This window comes from Vanacampus margaritifer, chromosome 2 (genome assembly GCF_051991255.1).
Source record: "Vanacampus margaritifer isolate UIUO_Vmar chromosome 2, RoL_Vmar_1.0, whole genome shotgun sequence".
Taxonomy (NCBI): Eukaryota; Metazoa; Chordata; class Actinopteri; order Syngnathiformes; family Syngnathidae; genus Vanacampus; species Vanacampus margaritifer.
Window position 1 is genome coordinate 20,041,172 of NC_135433.1, and position 24,056 is coordinate 20,065,227.

Sequence of the window (24,056 nt, forward strand, 5' to 3'; positions counted from 1 at the left end):
CTTGCCCTGGCACCAAAATTTAAGATGCTCCAGTTTTTACGCTAAGTGCACATGTGAAAATATGGCCCTTTTTGTTGCCACAACATGCAATTATATAATTTATAATAATAATAATTAGGGGTGGGAATCTATGAATGTCTCACGATTACATTCCAATTTTTGGGTGTGCGATTCGATTCAGAATCAATTTTCGATTAAGAGCGATTTTTGATTCAAAACGATTTGATTGACAATGATTTTTGCTTCAATTTATAGATGTGCAAGGAATCGTAATGCTCTACTCATGGCACTTTTATCACTCAAAAGAACGCTTCCACGATGCAAAAAAACAACTTTTAATGGAATAACTTGTTCGTGACTTTTTCCTTCTACTGTCTAAGGTGGCTACAACTTAACAGTGTATCAGGCCGCGTGGAACCACACTGCCCCTAAGTGGCCAAATCGTGTACAACATGAACAGCGCTCCCAATACAGGCACACACAAACAAAGGGAAGACAGTATAAAATAATTTAAATCAAATGGATTTTGGGACATTTAAAATCGATTCTGAATCGTACTAAATGAGAATTGTGATTTTTTTTGGCACACCCCTAATAATAATAATAAAATATTTTTCCTTTATTTTCCAATTTCAAATATTTTTTTAATAGCATCATAAAATATTTGTTCCCAGTTATCAGTAAACCTATTTTTATGTAATGTTCTTTATTATTATTGTTATCATCACTACTACTAATAAAGATGGTTGGTCTGCTATGGTAATTTTTTGGGGCGTCTACAGTAGAGCGGAACACACACGTTAATGATGAAATTAAGATCCTTAGTGGAGATAGCAACATTTGCTTAGGAATCCACAACAATTATTAGTAAGATAAGCTCCCTATTGAGGCTTCTTACGTCCAGCGTGCTCAAGCCCGTCTGCCTCGCGCTGCCGCTTAGCTTAGCTCAAAGGCCCGATTCAATGAAGGGGAAAAGCATTTTTGTGACATAAACCTCGGATGCCTCGCCGCATGAGATGATGTTTATGGCTTTAAAGACCAATTACACACTCGGTTGTGATAGCGCCCATCCGTCTGCCGCTTAAACGCGCCTGCGGAGTGTCGCCGAAGGTCAAAGTTGGCGGTGATTTGTGGCTCGGCATCATCCGTGTTGTAGCATTGATTTGTATTGTATTGTAAATCCTTCTCAGTGCCGTGCTTTAAATCAGGGCGTTCAAGTCGCGGGCCATATACTTAAAAATATGTTTTTTTTAACAGTAGGGTGCAGTTTGAAAAATCAACTGCGACGACCAGAAACTTTTTTTTTTTCATGTTTTGAAAATGCCTCCTTTTTATGTGAGGCATGTGACAAACAAGGAAGCAAACTATGACTGTGTCATCTCTGTCTGGTGAACCTGTTGTGTTGAATTTGCCATATGTTTGACATTCCTGTTTTAAATTTGCGTCTAGTTTGGTGGTACCATCATGCTTTGGGTCTGATTTTCTTCAGGTGGAACTGGTGGTGCCTTAGGCAACTTAAGAACAGTTCAAAATGGAAGTCTCTGTTAGCACAAAACCCGTCAGGCTTCGTTAGCCCCCAGCCAAGACACCACCCGCCCCCCTCACCCCCCTGATCCTTCTGGTTTGAAGCCACTTGATGATGATTCCATTAAGACAGAAATCCCAGGGATCAAGATGTCCCACTCTCCATCTGGCTTCTATTAAGGTCATTGTTGGCCAGCTCAGCAACATCTTGGTGATCCTATTCTTAAATGTAATCTGTCGCTACGTATCCTCCATCTTTGATTGGGTGTTTCTTCACAGACAAACGCACGTCACCCTGATGTAGAAACATTGCCACCGCGACACACTTGAATGGAACGCCACCCGAGTGACATTTAAGGAGCAGGATAAATGCTTGAGGAGGCTAAATGGTGATTTGTCGATGTGGCCATGTTCATTAACAGCATTGAACCCCGTTAACATGTCATCTGGGCTTACAGACGGATATTCTAAGCCATGTTCCGTGCTTGATGTCAGGTTGCAGTTGGCCAGGGTGATGTATTATACTGATTACTAAGAGTGAATAGGTTATCCAGTTGCATTTGGCAATATACTGTAGATATAAACATACCCCTTGGGCATGTAAACTTATGAGCGCACTGTATGGTGAAAAAAAGGTTTCATGTGTATAAAGGTTGAAGTTGACATGCATGTGAATTTCGATGATGATTCAATGCATTTTTATGTCATTCAGCGTCATTTAGCTTTTAGAGTTGTGCTCACAAGTTAATTTATGGGGTATGTCAAATTTCAAACATAACTGTATACTCACCGCCAATGGAGTTATATTTCAGAAGGTGGCAAAATGATGAAAATGGTCTTTGTGCCAGTATTTCTGGACCTAACTGCATTGTCATGTCTAAAAATGGTTGCATGGAGCTTGTTCTATATTGACGGTGGATCTATACGTTGACAGGTCTTGACTTCCACGAGGATCTGCATCGCATCGGCGCAAAGGAAGGTCTGAAGGGTCGCAAACTTCAGAAGGCCATGGAGAGCTACGCCTGGAACATCACCGTGCTCAAGGTCAATCATTAACACATGCATTATTACCAGGGTTGGGAGGGTTATTTTTTTAAATGTATTCCGTTACAGTTACAAGTTACCTGCTAAAAAATGTAGTTAGTAACGTAATCCAAGTGCCATAATATTAAAGTCATGTAACTTGATTACTTTGGATTACTTTGGATTACTTTTGGATTACTCCAATACCGAGTATGATCATGAAGACAAAATAAAAATAAATATCACCACAATATATATTCTATACAATGCGCCCCTGCTATTTGCGGGCTGATAGGGACCCGGGCAGCCTACAAATAGCAAAAATAGGATATAGATTGATTGATTGATTGAAGGCCATATGCTGTTTTCGAACTGTCACTGAAAGCAACCACACCTGACAGTTTAGACAGACAGATAGATAGATAGCTAGATAGATACAGTCATCCAAGTTAAGTCGGTGTATATGTTGTGTATGATTTTTAAATAGTGAATTGTTGGGAGGAAGATTTGTTTGGAAGGTGTAACTCACATTTTGGTTGTAGGCTAGCGGGCTAGCTAGCAAGAAGCTACAGCGCGTAGCATGCCGCTGGACAGCTCAAACTTTTGCTCCGAGTAAATTCCAGTGAATACCGGTCGGCATTTCCTCCTCCCGTCCGTGAAGCTTTTTCAAACTGCCCGCGTATGGAGGACGCGACTAGTCAGTTCGTTTGTCCCCACCTCCCCGACACGTAGCAACGGTACCGCCCGCGCACTCTCTCGCTCTGTCTGTCTCTCTCTCATCGTAGAAATTGTAATCTCTTGAAGTAATCCCCATTTTTAATAAATGTACCTGTAATCTGATTACATGTTTTTTCCTGTAACTGTAAAGGAATACAGTTAAAAAAAAAAAAAAAAGTAATCTGATTACGTAACAGCAGTACATGTACTCCGTTACTCCCCAAGCCTGATTATTACATTCATTGGCTGCCTTGTAATTCCTCACAAGACCACATTAGAGGAATGTTCCCCTTCGCTTCCTTCCTCCCCTCTTGCCGTAATTTATGAAGAGATGAAGCTGCACAGGGGGCCCCGCTCGACTGAACGGATATTTTATATTTATCCCGGCAACCTGACGCTGCAAATCGTTTAGTATTGAGTGAGGGAGCTCCCATGACTGAGCTTTTTGGGTGGAGATGACATGGGGATGGATGTTTTCTGTCATTGAAGGCTAAACATGTAGCATTCATCAAATGGATGTCTAAAAATTGTCAATTGTAGTTGTTAAGGATTCCACAAAGCTAATGACAATTTAATGACAACGAGCGGTCAAGACGCTTTCAGTGTTCCGACTAAATAATTCTAAATATTTCAACTGTGTGTACTTGTGCTATGTATATTTTTACAGTAATTGTGCTTTAATACATAAAAAAAAAAAATCAAATAGACTGAGAAGATTTTGTTTTACAATCCGGATTGTTCCACAAACTGACACTTTGTGTTGAAATACATCTTTCTTTTTGTTTTGTTCTAAATTTAGGTTTGGGGGGAAAAATGTCTGTTCCTCTTAATTTATACTCACTCCCTTTTCCCTTTCTTATCAATTTAATTTGCATATTAATGGATAAAACTTCATGATGGGCTTTGTACAATATTTTAAGACGGTTAAACACCATCAATTCATTACATTTTAAAGTTTTAAGTTGTATAAATATTGGATTAGTGTGATCTCTGTGTTCACAACCGAAAACGACACAAATAGCACGTTTCTGTAAAAGAAAGATGAATTCAGTGTAGGTTTCGGCTGCACACCCCCACACTTCAATGCAATAGCTCAGGTATGGAACAACCAATGAATTGTATAACAATAACCAAGCATTCTTGTTCAATGATTCTTTGAGCTTGCGTTAACGCGGCTACGGTTTGTGACACCTTAGATTTGACATGTTCTATATGCGCTTTCCATGTTAAATGTTCATCAATAACGATACCTAGAAACTTAATTTCATTAGTCCTTTCTATTTCAATGCCTTTGCACAGTCAGTGTTGCTTCGACATCTATATTTATTTCTACAACTGAAAATCATAAATCTGGTTCCACTCATATTTATAGACAGTCTGTTAGCACTGAACCACTTCATAATATTCTTGAACTCATCCTCTATTACTTATAATACATTATATATATTTTTCCCGGCATAAAATAAAGTGGTGTCATCTGCAAACAAAATACATTTGAACGATTTCGAAATGGTTGTAATATCATTCACATTAAGAAGAAAAAGTACTGGCCCCAGAATTGATCCCTGGGGCACCCCACAATTTACATAACTGTGTTTTGATTGCCTGCTATTGAATTCAACATATTGTTTTTTATTTTACTGGCAACCCATTGATGTGCAACACCTTGTATAAAATATTTCAACAATTTATGCAATAATATTTCAGAGAAAAACAATGTTTTATGATCTTTTTGTCAAAAAATGGCCTCAAGTAGTTCAAGGATGCTGGCGAGCATTCATCAAAAGTCAGGATGTTACAAAACATAATCGCCACTGCGTCCTTCCCTTTTCTTTTTTTTTTCTTTTAGAAGAAACACTCTAAAGTGACCTTGTCAAACGACACAACACTAACAAAGCATTCCATCCTCTTTTTCAAATGTAATCTAACATCTAAAGAGCTTGCCTATGAATGCAGGTTTCGGGGCGTCAAGTGTGTCATGATTGCATCATTACCCTTCTGCCAGTGCCAATAGGGCGTGCCTATAAATCTCACAAAGGCGGAGTATTCACTACACACAAGACTTTTGATCAGATGCTGACCTTGTGGAGCTGAGCGATCTGACTTTTGTCATCAAACTTCTCTGCCATTTTGCGCCCACACGTGATAAATAAAATTGCTTTCAATTTAGCATCACCCATCTGTATCGTGTATGTAGCAATTGGACAAAATCTCTCGGCCAGATTCTTCTTGAAGGAGCCTTGGAAATCCCCAAAATGGAAGAGTTAAAACACTACCCACAATGACAGAAATAAAACTTTTTGCAATGAATGTCCCATATGTGGAGTAAACATGGTTCAAATGTTGGTACCAATCCAACAAAATCGCAAATAAATTTGCTTTTGAAGAATCCCTGCAAGTAAATGGCTGATTTCCTGTTTGCTCTACAGCATGATTTCCTGCAACTTTTTGGGGAGTTTACTCATGATAGAAATTCCTACTAAATTTAATGACGCTAAGTGTTTTTCCTGTATCTTTAAGAAAATTTGACATTAATTGTAACGAGACAAATGAGTCAACATCCGAGCCTCTATTAAGGAGAGGGTCCGATTTGGACAAACGAGGGGGATTAGGGATTTCATGAGGATAAAGTGGTTGGATTTTGCCTGCTACTCGAGCTTAGCCCCCCGCGGATCGCCGCACGCTAAAGTGCGTCTTCGTCGCTCTTTCGTCGCAAAACTTGTCGCCGTCGTATTTCATGCTTGGTGAGTCACGACTTACATAATTTGTGTGTGTGTGGGAGGGGGGATTCAAACACATGACTTATTCATGTTTGCGTGTGTCGGGGAGTCTCATTTCGAAAGGCCACCTGCAGCGCAGAACTTTACCTTTACATGCCATTTTGACATCTGGTCAGCGGGTCGGGCCTGGCTGGCACGCTTCCCCGCCGAGCACAGTAGGTCAATCCCGGGTGAAGTTCAGTGGGAGGGAAAAATGTGCAAACTCACAATTTGGAGCTCACGGGAGGGAGAGGGGGCGGGCTTTTGGGGTGATGCAGTATGTGCATGTCTGTGCAAGGTGTCTGTGGCAACACATGAAAGACAAGAATGCAGAGTACAGTAGCAGTGGAACAGAAGTGCTGACTCACGGATGTATACTATTTTCACTAGTAATGGTCAGATCACAAAATATTAATTTTGTTTGTTTAATTTCAAACTTGATGGTTGTGCAAAGACACTTTTTTTTTTCTATTATTGTATGGTCCAGGTTTCCTGGCAAGGACTGCGTAGCTGTATCAACACTTTCCTCCCCATATGACAACAAACAGTCAGCAGAAATTGTGTAGGACGTAATGGCCTCATGAGTGCGCTGGAGAAAAGCTGGCATAAAACCAGGGCGCTTTGTGTTAGTGGTGCTACACTGCCCCCTTGTGTCTTTCACTGGTAATGACCCTATAAAGTAACTCCTGGCAGACATTTGTCGTCACTTTTGTTAACATTGCAGCATTGTTCAAAATATCGTCCTTCATTTCAGTGTGTAATGCCTGAATCTCTTTTAACAACAACAAGTTTAGAATTTTGTACATTATTACATGCATGGTGTAACTGTTACTGCAAATTATTCTTTGTCTGTGTTGTTACAGACCACAGTAGATAAATCCGTCCAAATGGAATACCAGTAGGGGTGTTAGAAAAAAATTGATTCGGGAATATATCGCGATATTACAGCGCGCAATTCTCAAAACGATTCGATATGCGGCCGAACCGATTTTTAAACATCGATTTTTTTTATGGGAATATTCAACAAAACGACTTACTTAGGGTTAGGATTCACATATTAAGCATGGAAGAATGTTATATTAATGGAACATTAAGCCTTAATATTTTATTTCAGTGCTGTTCAAACATGAAACAAACTGCAACCTGTTTGTTAAATGCAGTGGCTCAAGTTATAAGCCTGAATTTTCAGATGAATAAATGTTCATACAAATCTTACAGTGTACATGTACAAGTTTACTGATTAGTATTTTCTAAATTTGAGTTTTAAAAAAATCGCAATAATACATTTTTAGATTCGTATCGGGATTAATCAGTATCAAATCCAATCGTGATACGAATCGAATCGCCAGGTACTAGGCAATTCACACCCCTAAATACCAGTTTGTTTTAACTCTGTATTTTGTCATTTGGGATATTTGAACGCGCCTTTTTCCCCAGCAACCTCTCAGTTTTAAGTGCGTTGCCGCCATTTTGTGAAATCTACAAGCAACTACAAACTGATGTTAGGAAGGGGGGTGGACTGGGGGGTGTCAATGGCCTGCTGATTTGTGGCAGGGCCCAGTCTCTATCCGTCACAGGGATTCAGGGAGAGCATATTAATCAGATTTGAATGTTTTTTTGTGGCAGGGCCAGGCGGACCTGTTGAAGCACGCCAAGAGCGAGGCACTGGACACCCTGCGTCAGATCCACTGCGCGGCTCAGTCCTGTGGCCTCAGCAAGAACGGCGCGTCCTCCCCTCAGCTGCAGCATCATCAGCCATACCTCCACCAACACCAGACGCAGCCTCAGGCCAAAGCCTCGCCGCTGCCGTCCCCCTCGCAAACCCAACCCTGGACCGGACCTCATTCCCCACTGCTCCAAACTGCTCCAAAACCACCTGCTTACACACCCCCACCAGCCTTGCCACCACACTTCCAGTTCCAGCAGCATCGGGCAGTCGGACCCTTGGACTCCATCACGGAGAAGGAGACCTTCAGCAGCGATACGGCGGGACCCTGCTGACCCGCAGCCTGTGCCCATGGAGACAAACACACGAGAGAGAGTGAGAAAGATGAGGGGGAAGATCTGGAAGCGATGCAAGAAGTGGCGAGCGGTAAACAATTAGAGATGGAGGATAGCGTCAGCCAGATGATGATGATGATGATGATGATGAGGAGGAGCAGGAAGACTCGTCGCGTTAGAAGCGAGACACAAGTGTGAAGGTCAGAATCGAGAGAGCAGAAGAAATTCTTATTAAGTTTCATATTCCTATTTACAGACCATGTCCTAAAAACCTTAATTTCAGCCTATCGATTTTCCCACCATTTGTTTTTAGCTGCTTTTTTAGTTGTCTTCTTTAAAAGAGACTATAGAAGACACAGTGGTCATTTGTTAAGAGGAACACAATGCCATCCAAGAATTGATGTGGTGGATGAATTTTCCCTGGTGGAAATGATACAAATTGTGCTGAAGACAATGGTCCTAAACAGGAACCCTGAGGCACTCCATTACACTGATTTCGCACACTAACTAAAGCCATCTACTGGACACACATACCGTTTTTTTTTTTTTTTCTTATTAGCTTTTCAAATGAGAGAGAGCTCACACATGTGTTCTTATCTTGTGGTGTACTCAAGATGACCACAGCACACTCTCCACAGATAGTTGATCCGATCTGACCCGATCCGTCCAAGTAGATCAGGAAGGGAAAAATCGTTCTTGCCACACTCCATGCTTCAGCATTATCCGAGAATCAGGCCTTGGCAGGGTTAAATCGAGGGCAAATGTTTTTTTATTAGCAACATTTTAGCATAATTTGTGTGCAAATAAGGCACACAAGTAACTTAAAAGTAAAACTTAAAAACAGTCAAACATAAAGCGATCATTATATTTTGTTGAGTAATGCTTTAGTTGTTGCTTCTTCTTTTTTTTAAGGTTTTGCGGTTATCATTGTGTGAATTCTTATTTGACTAAATGCAAAAAAAATGAAGCCTTTTTTTTAGCATATATAGGGTTTCTTTGTTTTTTTTGTTTTTAATTTTATTTAGGTGACATTTTTGGTCCAAAGATCCACTGAACTAATTTTTCACGCATAATGTAAAGTGAAAGTTAAAATAATCCAACATTGCACACCAGATCCAAATCTTTAGTCAGTAAAATAATAATATTGTAATATATATAATTATTATAATATATTAATACAATTAAGTATTTATTTATGATTATGATGCTGGAATACAACTTCATCAGGCTACATAATTACATATTCTTTCTAAATGATTGTTTTGGGTTTATAAAAAATATATTTTAGTTAGCTTTAGATGTAAGTGTGACGTCCCAGTCCGCATGCATTACTCCCGATTTGTTTCCTTCTTCTGCTATCTTCAAAGTTCTCTCTCGGTGTGACATTCTTTTACCACACGACTCCACCTTCTACTCTTATTCTTCTCTGTGGGTACAGGCTGCACCTCATGACCACTTTCCTTTGGGGTCAGTTCACATTTTGCCTCTGTATTGTATTTCTTCACACTTTTTAGTCCTCTTCCAGCACAGGTCGTGTTCATTTGTTTGGTCTGAGGACTCGCTTCACCTACCAACAACCACGATCAGAAGACTCAACACAACGTATAGTAAATCTAGATGTAAATTATTAAAAAAGTTATAAGGGATGATGCAAAGACTCCACACGAATGTTGGCTGTTCTAATTGTTGTTAGTTCTATGGATATTTGTTTTTACTTTTAATTCTACGTTTTGTGATTGTTTGGCAGTCGCCTAATGAAGGGACTGCAATGGGGGATTGTGGGTTAGCTCCTCAACACCAGGGTCCAACAAAACTAAAAAAAATAGATGTGTGAAAAAGAATGACATCAGCCATGTGTATCAGACTCTGTTAAATCTCCTTGAAGTGACCCATTAAAAGTGGTGTCATTGTTTTAAATGTCTGTTATATCTTGTTTTTTTTTTTTTGGTTCATTTTCAGCAAGCTCCAGTCAAAAATAGTTAAACATCTTTTCTCCAATCGTGGCTTCGGAGTGTGCCTGCTTTGAAGCGCAATGTGGGTGTGCAAAACGTTTTAAATATGTTTCTATTTATTTTCACGAATGAACACGTTACACCACTAAGCATCAGCTACTCTCCGAAGATGAGTAAATAAAACCCAGAGAGGCTTCAACTGCAATATGGACGCATCACGTTTGTTTTCCGTTTCCTGTTTGCGACGTCCCAGTTCTTGTCGCCGATGGACGGGAGCGCGCGGTTGGGGGGCGCAGGGGTCGGGGTGCGAGTGTTGGAACGCGGCCATCAGTGGCCGGAAACGACGCTGGTGTGAAACTGGGAAGTCTGTGACATCTAGCCCATGCTATACTTGCGACAGACGTGTCTAACGCAAGATGGTAAAGCAGATAATGTAGGCGCCACATGTTTTTTTTTTGCTTGTATTTGCGTTAGTTGCCCACAGGTGGCAGTGTAGGCACTGCCTGGACCTCTCCACCCTCCCTCCCTAAACTTTTTAAGCAAAGGTGTAGGTGATTAGGCTGATGGCGTGGAAGGTATTGCGTTTTTTTTACCATTCGGTCAAACATTTTGCTCAAACATACTCTCATATATTTATTAATTTCACAAATAGAATTTCAGTTTAAAGTTTGCATTTAGCTGCATAATTTATGCCACGTTTTGGATTGAGCCCTTGAAGCCTTTTTTTTTTGTTTGGACAAATATTTGCTTAATGGAGCAATGTCAAAAACGTCCACGGCGACAACAGGACCCAAGGTTAGTCGCTACAAAAAATGTTGAAACATTTATGCAGTAAATTGAATGCATTTGTTTTATTGGAAAACTATCAATAATAAACAGATAAATAATAAATAGACCTAATACAGTAAACACCTGTTACTGTCTAGGGCTTCAGCTAAAGCAGACACCGTCACCAGTTTAGTTACCAGATTAGTCACCAGACTTGTCATCCACTCCAATGAGTACACACAATGCCTCAAATAAATGCCTGTTTATTAATTTAATTAAATTGCAAATAATCAATGCCTAACCTCTTATAAACACCTGATACTTCGATTTGAGTAAATGGGTTACTCGATTATACCACACCTCGATTATACATACTACATACTGCACCTCTTTTTTTTTTCTTTTTTTTACGTGAAATCTGACATTTACGGTGTCATTTAAAGCATATGCGTTGCAAAGCACTTACTCTCCATTTATTATTCAAAATAAACACATTTGTGAATGCCGTAGAAACTATGACAAAGCATAGTATTTAATATCCTAGCTCTAATAAATACCTTACCATGAAGAAATAGAATGCAGCAATGCTTTGTTTGTCCATCAGGTGGCAGCAAACAATAACTCTGCTTAATGACGTCTCATTCCAGTGTCCAAAATAAGCATTTGCCAGCTAAAGTATTGTGTCACTGTGAGGGAATCAGCCAATTAAGCAACCTTGTGAATGAGCTTCGTATTATTAAAGAAAGGCCATCTTGATATTTGTGTAAATAATTTGTAACTCCATGCAGCTAATTAGCCCCACTTCTCACTACTGGCCATCATGGCATGTGTTAATAAGCCAACTGGCTGCCACCACAAAGACATACCTGTATTAGAGGCAAGAGTCCTGGAGATGATCTACTCCACGAGATTTAATTAACCGCAGGGGAGATGAGCAAAACCCGGGGTCACTTACGTCATGTTCAGCACAAAGCCATATAAAAGCAAGATGACTCCCTGGAAGAGCAGCCAGAAGATGACGTGGTTCAACACCAAACTGAAGATGTTGCCTGAGTCGAACGCATGCAACAAGGTAGGAACACCGAACCTTGTTTCACTTGGGTTTTTATTTTTCTATTTTTTCAGCACTGTTTAAATTTTTGTTTTACACAAAGTATGTATTATTTTCTTTGTTGTTTTTATGATATTTTCATTTAATTTCATTTTTCCTTATTTTTAAGTTTTTTTTTTTCTGTATTTCCAAATGTGCCCATTTTGTATGGAAGCACGTTACTAAAAAAATTTTTTTGTGTGTTTTGTATTCTATACGAGAATAGATTTTTTAAATATATATATTGTATGTATCTATTGATTTAAAATATTGTTTATTGTCATTTAAAGTTACTATGTAATCTAAAGTTTATGTTAACATTTATTTTTTTCATTATCTGAATGTAATTTGTTTTTAACAATGTATACTTAGATTTTGTTAGGATTTAACATTTTATAGTTAATTTGGATGTATATTTTTAATCTGGATTATTTTTTTAGTAGTTAGTAGAGTTATATTGGTATTATTGACATATGTTTAGAATTTTTGTTGTAATTTTTAATGAAATTTAAAAAAGTTTTTAGGGTTGTAGTTTTTGAATATTTCAAAATGTTTTCTCTAAATATTCTACATTTTCTTTGATACATATTTTTACAGCTATTTGTTTTTAATACATAGCTTTTATGCATTGTATTAATTTTAATATCTACACATGCTACTTAATATGTACACACTTTCATTAAATATTTTGATTAAATAAAATATTTATTTATTATTATATATTGGTATTGACATATGTTTAGAATTTTTGTTGTAATTTTTAATGAAATTTTAAAAAGTTTTTGGGGTTGTAGTTTTTGAATATTTCAAAATGTTTTTTCTTAATATTCTACATTTTCTTTGATACATATTTTTACAGCTATTTGTTTTTAATACATAGCTTTTATGCATTGTATTAATTTTAATATCTACACATGCTACTTAATATGTACACACTTTCATTTAATATTTGAATTATTTTCAATTTAATTATTTTTTCATATAGCACAAAATTAGTTTTTTTTAAAATAATTTATACATACTGATGTACTTTTATACATGACTTTTATTTTTTTGGGGATACTATAACTGACTTGGCCAACCCCACATTTTAAATTCAGCGTTTAATGCATTGCTTGAAAAAAAAATTCAACAGGACTTTTTAAAAATAAAAACAAAATCTCCACCAAAGTCTAGCTCAGTTTTCACCACTAATCTGTATTCCTCAATTGCAGAAGGTGTCCGTTGTGGTGCTGGCGCTGGTGCTACTGTCCCACGAGGCTGTCTGTGACGCTCACAGCCTGTCGGCCGAGTGCTGCAGACACCCTTCACGGGCGTGTCGCCTGCACTTGCTGCTGTGTCGCTCGGGAGGGGTCGGCAGGGAGCCGGCGGACGCCTCCGCCGGCATCCTGACCTTAGGTAAGCGCACGGAAGACGATGGTGCCTTCAACAGCCGTCTCCAACAACTCCTGCACGGCTCCCGGAACCACGCCGCCGGCATCCTCACCATGGGCAGGAGGGCCCAGACCCTGTGGGGTCCCCCCTCGGACGTCACGCCCTCACCTATTTGATGGGCTACAATCAGGGGCGGACTTAACAGTTGACAAACAAGCAACTGCTTTGGGCAACCAGATTTCCGGAGGCCCCTAAACATCTCAAACCAACTGATGAATAAAGTTTTCTTCCTTTTAAAGCAATTGTTATTGTTGCAGTCTTAATTCACAAAAAACAAAACATCAAAATCTACAATGTTCCTTTCAAGTGCTATCTCTGGACTATTCCATCTTCTTCCAATTGGGGCAAATTCCCTAGTAGGAGTTTGTGTATTGACCCAAAATGTCTGATTCTTTGTGGGGTCGTGTTCAGGACCCCTAAAATTCATACAAATTCACTGAGACAACCTTTATTAGTCCCACAGTGGCGAAATTTGCATCATTTTAACAACAATAGTTGATACAGGAGATTCAAAATAGCATGTAAGAGTGCTGCTGCTAAGGATACACATGCTACTGAAAATTTCTAGATTTCATGGACCGAAAAGTGCAATTTATCCTTTGGAATAATAATACAGCACTTAAGACTTATTTTAAAAGTTTGTAAGCACAAATAACATGATTTGGTAAATCACAAAGAGTGTTGGAAATGATTGAAAATGCTTTCTAAATTGTAATTTAAAAGTTTACATTTCTCATAGCTGGAGAATTAAAAGAAAATGTTTATGAGATTATAAATTAGATTTTTTTTTTTTTACCTGTATGCATAAAACATTGTCCATTTACCAAAATGTATTTTTTTTTAATCTTTTTTTTGGGGTCTGAATCAAAAAAAAAAATTTTTTTAATTAGAATTATTATTTTTGGTAAATTTTCAATATGGCTGAATGTATGCCAACATGAGATCAAAATTTACTGTAGTGCCAAAAATTCACCCAACACATTTATTTGTCTATTTAATTGATGGCCGCCAGTAAAATATTATACAAACATCTTAGCCACGGAACAGCAGTTGTGCGGAACCTCGCACACGAACGACACTTTCTTTCCGGTGTTTTATTTGCAGCGCACACATTTTGTGTTTACTGACAATCTTTGGCGGTGTTTCAAATGAAACGATCTTCGACAAATTAAACTAGCTGTAACACAAATCGAAGTTTGTCATGGAGAAACCGAGCGAGGAGGCCGCTGGAGGACAAAATGTGAAGGAAAAAGAAGAAGCGCAAACGATGCCAGATATAACTGAGGAGGAAGAAGATGTGGAGTCGTTTACTCACGCTGACATTTTGGATATTTTCGAGGAGGGACTCGCTCGCCTCGTACAAGATCCATTACTCTGCGATCTTCCCATTCAGGTACTTTTATTTGTTTTCTATCCAGCCTGCGTGCTTGCTCATGACATAAAGATTCAAGATGAAACGAAACCGCCGAGTCGTAATGGTGCGTTCAAGTACAACTTTTCTGATTAGGACACCTGCCTAACAAGGCCACCGTGATAAATAATAGACAACAGTTGTCAGGCTGTTTAAAATATATATATTTTAATACGTTTCCGATCTTTTAGATTGACTTAAAAACACATGGTGTATGTCACTGACAACCCTATTTTAAAGGACCAGGAGAAGTTAAAAGAAAAAAAGAAAGAACAATTTTAGGTCTCCAAGCACCAGGAAAAATTGCATGCAAGTTTAGCACCAGTTTCTCTTTTTTGCAGGTGACGTTGGAGGAAATCAATTCTCAGATTGCACTGGAGTACGGCCAGGCCATGACAGTAAAGGTTTTAAAGGCTGACGGTGAAATAATGCGTATGCTTTTTAAAATTATTTTATCATCACTTGTGGCTCTATAAATATTGATATAATTAGTCATTTTCTGTCCCATGTTTTAAAAGTATCAATTTTAGCTTCATTTTCTCATTTTTTTCCTTTATCATTATTAATTTGTGAAAATATGGAACTATTTTCTTGCAAGATTTAAACTTTTTTTTGTGTCGAAAACCATATAACTGCTTGACATCTCATTATTTTTTTCTCCCCCAAAATGTTACCGTATTTTTATTATTTCAATTAAATACAATATACTAATATGTTTCCACATGAATTATTTGTGTACAGTACAGTATTTGGGGTAATTTATTTTTCTTTGTGTTTTAGCCATTGTGGTGGTACAAGACGCCAGCGTACTGGACCTGAAAAAAGCCATTCGCAGGTTTGTGGAGCTGAAACAGCAACGTGAAGGCGGTGTCAGGCACATCAGCTGGTAACAAACAAAACCACTGAAACTCTTTTTACATGTCACAATATACAGAATATTAAAAAATAATAATGAAATGCCTTCACAGGAGGTATACTTGGAGAAGTTATAATTTGGTGTTTCAGGGGGAAAAACTGGAAGACGACCGCGTGAGGCTGAAAGAGTAAGTGAATCTGAACTTGATTTAAATGTTATTATTTAGATCAATATTTGACTTCATTTTTTTTTTCAGCTACGGCATCAGGAACAGAGACGAGGTGACATTCATGAAGAGGCTCAGGAAGAAGTGATTTCTTTTCTACCTCTCAGATTTTATTTTTATATGTGAAGCTTGTTATATTTTGTTGTTATTTAATAAAGTTTTACTTCTGCTCCTGTAATTGTTATAGTGTTTTCTACATCAGCAGATGTTTTATTTTTTTGTGCTTTGTTTAAGTGCAACATTTCTGTTCGGGGAAATAGGAAGCCACTTTGGTAAATAATATAAAAGTATACAAACACAGTTACTAGACATGTACACACCAAGTATGTACTATATGTGTAAACCTATTTTACAGAATTAAAAAATGCAATTATTGTTTAACCATACTGCTATATTGCAGGTCAAAACAAGAAAGAAAGAAAGAAAGACAGATACACTGCAAATTATGCTTGACAATACAGGAATGTGGACTAATAAATACTGCAAGTTCATGTTTAATCCAGTCGATTCTGGAAATGACCAGAAGGTGGCGATGAAGTACAGTTTGAACATCGTTCACTACAAAACGGCATTTCTCATTGAGCCCCATAAAAATCTCATGCATTATCATTATTACATTTAGCACATTTCCCATATAAACAGATCATGCTGATCTAAACGTATTAGTTGGCTGGGTCAGTGGAAAACAAGGCACGAGGGTGCTTGCCAAGGCGAAAGAAAGAAGTGCCATCAGAATCCATACTGGATCATCTCAACACAAAACTGCTAATGATCCCTATCGAGTAGTGCATGACACATCATTGGCATTCACATGGGCTCTTTGCATCCTCTTAAAGTCGCCCCCACCGCCCCTCTGATCCCCAAGCAAGCAATATGGGGGGCCCACTGCAGGGCACTACGCGGTTTTGTTGCACTTGGAGCAAAAAGTGTTCTCAAGAATCCACTTGTCTTTGGGAGGAGTCAGTGAGATAACGCTCTCATGTTAGCTGAGTCACATTAGCATGTCAACAAAAGTGCACGAATGCTGTTGTTACTGTTTGTCAACCTTTATTGACACACTAGTAAAATCTCATGGCACACGGGCAAACAAAAGTGTCCCCAAAAAGTATCAGTATTGAAATAATCAGGGTCTTGTCCTAATTTAAACAAAAATGATCTTAGTTAGTGGAACTGCTACATTGAATGCAAATCTGATATACTTTGCGGGAGTCATGACTAATTCTGCTTTATGAATGGCAACCATGGATGTATACTGTATACGAAGCCAGAGGGCAGCCATCTTGCGTTGCCAACTTCTGTTATTTTTTTCCGTTAAAAATGCTTATCAGTGCGTGTTTTGTGCCAGGATCCCTGTAGGGGGTAATGAGAGCCTCTCAAAGAACGACCTTCACTGTTTGCATCCACCATTCTGAGTATTTTATCTCAGTATAGCGAATCATAATTTACAAAGGTTAGATTTACATGCTTTACTTTCATTTCAAAGTTGACATGATGCACTCTGAGTAGCACTTGTAGATATGTATACCATATGGAAGAGTATTTATAGTTGCATTCTTACCGATGAAGACAGAAAATGTTGCAGAGAAATCAATAGTGGTGATTCCTTTAGACTGCAAGGTAAGCTCCGTAAACTAAATAAAAGTTTTCTTTATTTAATTACAAATACCGTATATCTTAGTCCATCAGTTTTAAACATTTTAGACAAATGAAATGAAATGAGATCAATTCATAAATCATATGTGGCCCTTGAGTGCAATAAGTTTGTCCACCCCCTTTTTTTTTGTACATTATAAAACCTCATGTTTGTTTACCAACAAAACATCTAGCGTATTTGATGACTTGTACTGCAATTAGTAACTTGACACTGCAAAGACAATTTGGAATTATCTGCAGTGTCACTTGAGCGGGTCCTCCCCAGCAGCTGCAGGACAGATAAGAAGCCAAAAGAAAAAAGAGTCACAATCTGAAAATAATATAAATGCTGCTTAAGATCCAAGATTTGAAATCTGGTACGTCGTCTTTGAAATACACTACAATAATGCAGTCAGGAAGAGAAAGTTATTTTCTTTACGTGTATATATGTATTTTTGAACAAAAGCAGCCTCACTCTTTGTTTGGTTTTCTTCAGGCCGGCCTCCACGAGAACTTGTCTTTTCTGGCATGGCGGCGCATGTGTTCGCAGCTGCAGGGCTCTGGGCTTTTTTATTTATTTATTTTTAAACTTTTTTTTGTTTGCATTGTTTATGTTTGTGTGCGTGTCTCAGTCACGAGCGCTAGTTCAGTACAGCAGGGCTGAACTATTAAACATTTGCCACTTCTATGTATCTCCCGAGCTGCAATTTATTCCATCTGAGATTAAGCGGACTACTATGGCTTTTATTACCCCAATGCCATTGACGGCTGTAGACGTCAAAAATTGCTTTTGACAATTTCTATTAGTTTAACATTGTTTCTACTTTTGTTAACAAGAGTATGAAAACCTATATTTTTTATTGTATATTTAAAACAGATATAAAATTAGTGATTAGTCAACTAGTGACGTCATGCGATTAATTACGATTAAAATTTGTAATCGCCTGGCGCCCCAAATTTCTTAAATAATCATTAAGTCGCGTCAGGCGATTAAATTTTTTAATTGTAATTAATCGCATGACTTCAATAGTTAACTCGCGATTAATCACACATTTCATATTAGGTTTTCATACTCTTGTTAACCAAAGTGGGCAAAAATGTTAAAAAAATGTTGAAAAAGTTCAAATGAATTTTTAACGTCTATAGCCGTTGGTGGGAAATGTTCTTTCAGATTTTTGGAAATACTAATATGTTTGATATGTTTATAAATGTACAAATGTAAAGCATTGTGACCGGATGTATCAAAAATGACACAAATCAAAAGTCATGTGGAAGTTGATTTTCAAATGACTTTGCTTGTTTGTTTAAAAGGACCAATAAATACTCTATTTACAAAGAATCAGAATTTCCTCTCATGTTTCATGGTTCAGGCTTTATAGGGTTAAACCGTTTCTTTGCACGCTTCCATACACCCGGCAACAGGGAGACGGTTCACCTGAATGATGAGACCCACCTGACAGACCGGTGTTCAAACAATAACCTCGTCTTGAACGCAGGCAAGACCGATGAGGTCATTGTGGGTTTTAGGAGATCCAGGAGGGGGTGGAGCAAATGGATAACATCAAGTTCCTAGGAATCCACATTACATCTGACCTCACTTGGTCCATACACACACAGCACCTGGTGTCCTCTCCCACCACTGGACTCTATATTTGATCGCCGGGTTCGGAGGAGGGCTAGTCGCATTGCTGCAGACCCCAACCCCCCGGGACACCAACTATTTGTACCTCTTAAGAGCTACAGGAGTATCAGGACTCGCACCAACAGACTGTTGCATCGTTTTTTCCCCCCAGGTGGTGAATTGCATCACCCCATCTCCAAATGTACTCACCCTCCGCTCACTTACAGATTATTTCTTTGAAACGGCAAAGACCCACATTGTACACTTTAACAAAACGTCTGCACTTTTTAATTATTTATTATGTAGTCTAGTTTGGCGCCTTTTTAAATTGTGCCTGAAAGCTGCCCGAACAAAATTCTCTTATGCTTGCATAATGACAATAAAGATTCCTGATTAACTGCCTTTAAAAGGTTGTCATATGATTTGATTTCATCACAGGGCAAAGCACACATGACACAAAATGTGTCCTGATTGGTCCACCAATGAACCAGTTTGAGCGGTCATGACAGTGAACAAGATACTCGTGATCTTGAAGATGTTCATTTTAATATTTATGTATGATGACTCGGTTATTTTCAGAAAAAAATAAAACAAGTGCTTATGGTTGGGAAAGCTGCTTTTGCTGGCCATGTTTAGAATCAGAAGAGCTCAGGCCTCTGCCAAATCCACAGTTTCGTCATGACAAATAATTCTTATCTAATGAAAGGGAAAGTCTAAAACTTAACATCGCTTCATGTCAGAAAACTGCGATCACTCGCCAGCAAAATTGATGCGGACATCTCTACACTCTAAAAAGGGATTGGTTAAATAAAAAAAACTACCAGGCTAGTAGGTTAAGCTCATATTGGTTTGATTAACACTGCACACACAAGTCATTGTTGAACTTTTTTTTTTTGAATGATTTTTTAGAGAGGCAATAAACAAAGTATTTAAGTTTACATGCAATTTACTTTTTATGCTATATACAACCATCATTTTTGTTTGTTTGCTTTTTTTTACTTTGGTATTCCATTCGCACAGATACAATATGCTCACATTTTTATTGCTAAAAACGTGATGTGACAATATTTGAAAATGATCTAAATGTGCTCCGATTTTTACTTCTGACTGAATCCATATAGGAACCGTTAAATTAATATCAAATGGTATTGTAACCTGAAGATTCGTGTTTCACAAACTTATACGGGTCTGGTCATAACTTTTTGGTGACGGAAACGATTGATTGCAGGATTACTGCCATTGATGCTCGAATGATCTGTGTTGCTTCGTTTTACTGGGAAAATCGTGAATTCTGACATTTGAAACAATAACCAATAAGCAGACAAGAGATGAGTTTGAGGTCATTCGAAGTTGCTCATGATAGATTTTCTTGAGGCTGAGGTGTGTCGCCGCGAGGCACAGTGAGTAGATGTTGGGTTATCTCCTCGCTAGGCGTGCGGCGGGCTATCTCGTCGGAGGCGGTCCTGGGTGCGGCCGTGCTTTTTCGCCTATAAAAAGCCCCCCGCCACACTTCAGTAGCATCACAGCACTCATAGCAACTGCAAAGATGACCAGTCTCACCGAAAAAGACAAGATCGCCGTCAAGACCTTCTGGGACAAAGTGTCCCCAAAGACCGAGGACATCGGCATGCAGGCTCTGTCCAGGTAGGCCTCAGATGGAGGCTCACATTTTTTTGCGTTCGTATTCATGACTTCTTTTTCTTGGGTAGGCTGCTGGTCGTGTACCCCCAGACCAAGACTTACTTTTCCCACTGGAAGGACTTGAGCCCTGGCTCCGCACCCGTCAGGAAGCACGGCAAGGCCATCATGTCCGGCGTGGGCGAAGCTGTGAACAGGCTCGCCGACCTGAAGGGAGGCCTCATGTCCCTCAGCGAGCTGCATGCCTTCACCCTGAGAGTGGATCCCGCCAACTTCAAGGTAAACCTACGCAACTGGCAACAGGCAGTTAAAAATTGAACACAAAACAAAGTTTAAAAAAACAACTGTGCTTAGCTTAATTCAAAACAACACAACAAATAGCATCAATAATCACAATGTGGACAATATGAAAAAATACTTACACATATTTTCTTGATCCTCTCCGAAAAACAGCAAACTACTGCAGTTATGAGCAACTTTCAGTATTTGTGAAAGTTTTCATTGTTGACTAGGCTAAGATTTTAAAAAATAATTAGCAAATAAAACATCAAGTCAAATGAAATGTATTTAAAAACCTCAGAGGCATAAAAATCTACTTACAAGAATATTGTTCGTAAACTAAAATATTCCAACAATGAAAAAAGTGTGTGGCTAGCAACGGAATGATACATGGCGCTATGCTCTTCTTCACAGATTTTCACCCACTGCATTCTCGTGGTTTTGGCCAGCATGTTCCCCACCGAATTCACCCCCGAAGTGCACGTGTCCATGGACAAGTTCCTGGCCGCTGTGTCTCTGGCCCTGGCTGAGAAATACAGATAAACAGGCGGAGAACAAACTCCCGGAAAACAGACAGCAGCAGCAGCATGTCTTTACTGTGTGCTTGTCATCAATAAATGCAAAACTTTAAAAAAAGAAAAAGCCCAAACTCGTTTGACTGTTTTCTTTTATTAGAACGCTCAGCTGCAGAATTTCAAAGTGACAATAAAATTCCAAGTTTGTACAAAGTGGCTTGTCATGTCTAAAAGGTGAACTAAGCGCCCATTTTATATGAGAAAAATCACACAGCACACCACCAAATAAAATGTCACAAAAATATTGAAATCATTATTATACCATTTTATTAACAAAACCTTTCCAGTGAATCGGGCTTGTTTAGTAGAACACAACGCTAGTCTTCTGTTATATGAATGGCTACAAGTTTAACCTATTGGGTCTTCTGCCATCTAGTGGAAGAACATTTATTTTACTTATACTCTATTACTTAGAGTATTTATTGATTTGTTCTTCTATGTCGTTAAACGTCGCTGGCTGGCATCGATACGTTATTAGTTTATTGTAAAAAGAAATTACAAGCTAAAAATCACATTTATCGGTTAAGTTTATTGATGTGGATAGACTATTTGAGGCAACATACGGTGATTCGATCCTAATTTTCTCCATTGGAATTAAACTTTGTTACCATCATTAAAAAACCCTTTGAACCCGGAGGGAATGTTTTAAGTAAGCTAATGCTAATACTAAAGAAAAAATAAAAGTAGTCAAGTGTTACCATTTTAAATCTTTTATCAAATGTACAAGTCACGTTTTCAGTAGCCTTTTTTTTTTTTACACTGACATTATAATTTACACAGCCGTATTTACATTTTATACACTTATAAGACCCTGGAGAACCCAAGATCCCTTTTCTTCTTTGGAAAATTGTGAACTATGCAATAAATTACTGCTATAAGTCCACTGAACACCAAAATATTAAGTTTGTCAATTTTAATCCTTTATTCTCTAATTTAGGATTTGGAAGAAATATGTCCCATCGGGATGTAGGAGTATAATTTTGATGAAACATAATAAAAAACGCTGTCAATGCAAACTATTTTGAATTTAGGAAAATAACCACTCAAATACACAGCTACATTGAACAAAGTGTTTTGCTTTATTTATTGCGTGTTAGAACTGGATTTCAAATGTGCAAATGTATTTGAATGAATTTATTAGTTGTTAATTTATGCACACAAAAAATACATATATATATATATATATATATATAAAACATGCCTTTGGGCATTCTGCAAGCTAATATCAAAGAGATTAACAAAATATACACAATTTCCCCAACTGATGGTTTACAGAAAAGATGGTTTTGTTTGGATAGATTTCCAGTTCAACAAAACAGCATGTTGCCAGCCATCTTGTCACTGCTTATGTCAGTTCAATATTCATAGACTAGAAAAATAAATGAATTAATAAATGTGTTATTTGGGTAGTAGGGACCAAATTTGACCCCGTGGGTTCTCCAGGGTTATAAAAGTGTTAAAATTTAAAAAAGTTATTGTACTGTACAAAACGAGTGTGATATTGATTTGTGTTGAGGTCATTTTTCTGCCACTAGACTGCATAATGGCATTTGTAAGACATTGGTGACAGCTCGGTGCATTTTTCTTTTCATATTAAGAGCTATCTAATCTTCAACATGAAATAATTGGCGAAATTCTGCACATTTAAAAAATTGTAAAATACAGCAGTGTCCACAAATATATGCATTATTATTACATTTATTACTACTAAATAGTGACGTGTTGCAACTGGAATTTCCCCCAATACAGGCTTTCCAAGTAAGGGGTGGTCAGTAATCATGTGTTAAAGGAGCTTTAAATTAACTCAAAATAACGCACTAATTTTGATACTCCTAATCAAAACAGTAATGTTATATCATATACATATACCGGTAGATTAGCTATCTTGCTATCTTGCTTGATAGATTAATAAAGCTTCAGTGGATGGGTCTAGGTTCACTTTATGCCACCTTAAAGAACTATTCCTGAAAACAAGGAGCCCAAAAAGTATATTACGCATGACATGAGAAGCTACTTTTGGTGCGAGCCCTCTGACCAGACAGCAGTGAATACTCATGACGCTGGCTCCTTGTAACGTTAGCATGCAGGATGCCAACATGCTGAGCTCATGCCTCAAGATGGCGGCGATGAGACCTTGTAACCTAAATTTGTTCGCCTAAATTTGTGCTTCGTGGCCGCCAGCTGTTAGTCACTCTTGACAGCTGCTCGCTTCGCATGTGTTTAAGATGACTGTTAAGACTTTAATGGCGTGAGGGGAGTGGGGAACGAGACATTTCGTTTTGTTTAAATTACCTTTTTTTGGGGTGCAAAAGATTTCAATTTACATTACACATAGACTTTGGTAGTTCAAACGATATTACTTTTCTGTAAAGTAAAAATAGATGTCTTCTAAGTTTGACACAACATAGAGAGAAACCTTGCCAAATTGAGTAAGTCAAGTATATAAAATGTTGTAGATGTGCAAGGAATTGTAATGATCTACTCCAGTCTGACTTGCTAATGCTAATTACCGCGCTACTCGCGGCACTCCACACTGCAAAAGAACAACTT

At 38.2% G+C, this 24,056-nt stretch overlaps 4 protein-coding genes and 1 long non-coding RNA gene across 11 annotated transcripts in view; 4 read left to right on the forward strand and 1 right to left on the reverse strand.

Moving 5' to 3' along the window:
• LOC144044118 (inactive phospholipase C-like protein 2) overlaps positions 1-10,125 on the forward strand; it is a 77,725-nt gene extending 67,600 nt beyond the window's left edge. The window contains exons 5-6 of the mRNA XM_077558339.1: positions 2,459-2,568; positions 7,650-10,125. Of these exons, the coding sequence (XP_077414465.1) occupies positions 2,459-2,568; positions 7,650-8,024 (485 nt within the window). The 3' untranslated portion in view covers positions 8,025-10,125. The remainder of the gene's footprint in view (positions 1-2,458; positions 2,569-7,649) is intronic.
• A 162-nt stretch (positions 10,126-10,287) lies between these two features.
• Positions 10,288-13,510, forward strand: hcrt (hypocretin (orexin) neuropeptide precursor). 6 transcript variants are annotated; one of them, XM_077559794.1, is made up of 3 exons: positions 10,288-10,771; positions 11,392-11,816; positions 13,049-13,510. In XM_077559794.1, exons 2-3 carry the CDS (start codon positions 11,703-11,705, stop codon positions 13,382-13,384), a joined length of 450 nt encoding a protein of 149 aa, XP_077415920.1. In that variant the 5' UTR covers positions 10,288-10,771; positions 11,392-11,702; the 3' UTR covers positions 13,385-13,510. The 6 variants fall into 6 exon arrangements, with proteins under 6 accessions (XP_077415920.1, XP_077415921.1, XP_077415922.1 ...); XM_077559795.1 differs by having other exon boundaries at positions 11,533-11,816; XM_077559796.1 differs by having other exon boundaries at positions 11,583-11,816.
• Positions 12,862-14,755, reverse strand: LOC144045025 (uncharacterized). The gene is made up of 2 exons (XR_013291396.1): positions 14,584-14,755; positions 12,862-13,376 (listed from the first exon to the last, which is right to left on the reverse strand). It is a non-coding gene; the product is annotated as an uncharacterized LOC144045025 (long non-coding RNA).
• On the forward strand, positions 14,327-15,939 carry snrnp25 (small nuclear ribonucleoprotein 25). 2 transcript variants are annotated; one of them, XM_077559791.1, is made up of 5 exons: positions 14,327-14,661; positions 15,021-15,111; positions 15,460-15,565; positions 15,648-15,722; positions 15,792-15,939. In XM_077559791.1, exons 1-5 carry the CDS (start codon positions 14,470-14,472, stop codon positions 15,847-15,849), a joined length of 522 nt encoding a protein of 173 aa, XP_077415917.1. In that variant the 5' UTR covers positions 14,327-14,469; the 3' UTR covers positions 15,850-15,939. The 2 variants fall into 2 exon arrangements, with proteins under 2 accessions (XP_077415917.1, XP_077415918.1); XM_077559792.1 differs by having other exon boundaries at positions 15,021-15,099.
• Positions 15,940-20,529: 4,590 nt separating this feature from the next.
• On the forward strand, positions 20,530-21,659 carry LOC144044486 (hemoglobin embryonic subunit alpha-like). The gene is made up of 3 exons (XM_077558934.1): positions 20,530-20,658; positions 20,724-20,931; positions 21,346-21,659. The coding sequence occupies exons 1-3, from the start codon at positions 20,561-20,563 to the stop codon at positions 21,472-21,474; spliced, it is 435 nt and encodes a 144-aa protein (XP_077415060.1). The 5' UTR covers positions 20,530-20,560; the 3' UTR covers positions 21,475-21,659.
• The last annotated feature ends 2,397 nt before the right edge of the window (positions 21,660-24,056 follow it).

Excerpts from the sequence above, each read along its gene's own strand:
- snrnp25 (XM_077559791.1), top strand. The coding sequence starts at position 14,470 with ATGGAGAAACCGAGCGAGGAGGCCGCTGGAGGACAAAATGTGAAGGAA. Across the intron at positions 14,662-15,020 it reads TCTGCGATCTTCCCATTCAG|GTGACGTTGGAGGAAATCAA; the intron begins GTACTTTTATTT and ends TCTTTTTTGCAG. Across the intron at positions 15,723-15,791 it reads GACCGCGTGAGGCTGAAAGA|CTACGGCATCAGGAACAGAG; the intron begins GTAAGTGAATCT and ends TTTTTTTTTCAG.
- hcrt (XM_077559793.1), top strand. The coding sequence starts at position 10,728 with ATGGAGCAATGTCAAAAACGTCCACGGCGACAACAGGACCCAAG. Across the intron at positions 10,772-11,710 it reads CGGCGACAACAGGACCCAAG|CACAAAGCCATATAAAAGCA; the intron begins GTTAGTCGCTAC and ends CGTCATGTTCAG. Across the intron at positions 11,817-13,048 it reads AGTCGAACGCATGCAACAAG|AAGGTGTCCGTTGTGGTGCT; the intron begins GTAGGAACACCG and ends CCTCAATTGCAG.
- LOC144044486 (XM_077558934.1), top strand. The coding sequence starts at position 20,561 with ATGACCAGTCTCACCGAAAAAGACAAGATCGCCGTCAAGACCTTCTGG. Across the intron at positions 20,659-20,723 it reads GGCATGCAGGCTCTGTCCAG|GCTGCTGGTCGTGTACCCCC; the intron begins GTAGGCCTCAGA and ends TTTCTTGGGTAG. Across the intron at positions 20,932-21,345 it reads TGGATCCCGCCAACTTCAAG|ATTTTCACCCACTGCATTCT; the intron begins GTAAACCTACGC and ends TCTTCTTCACAG.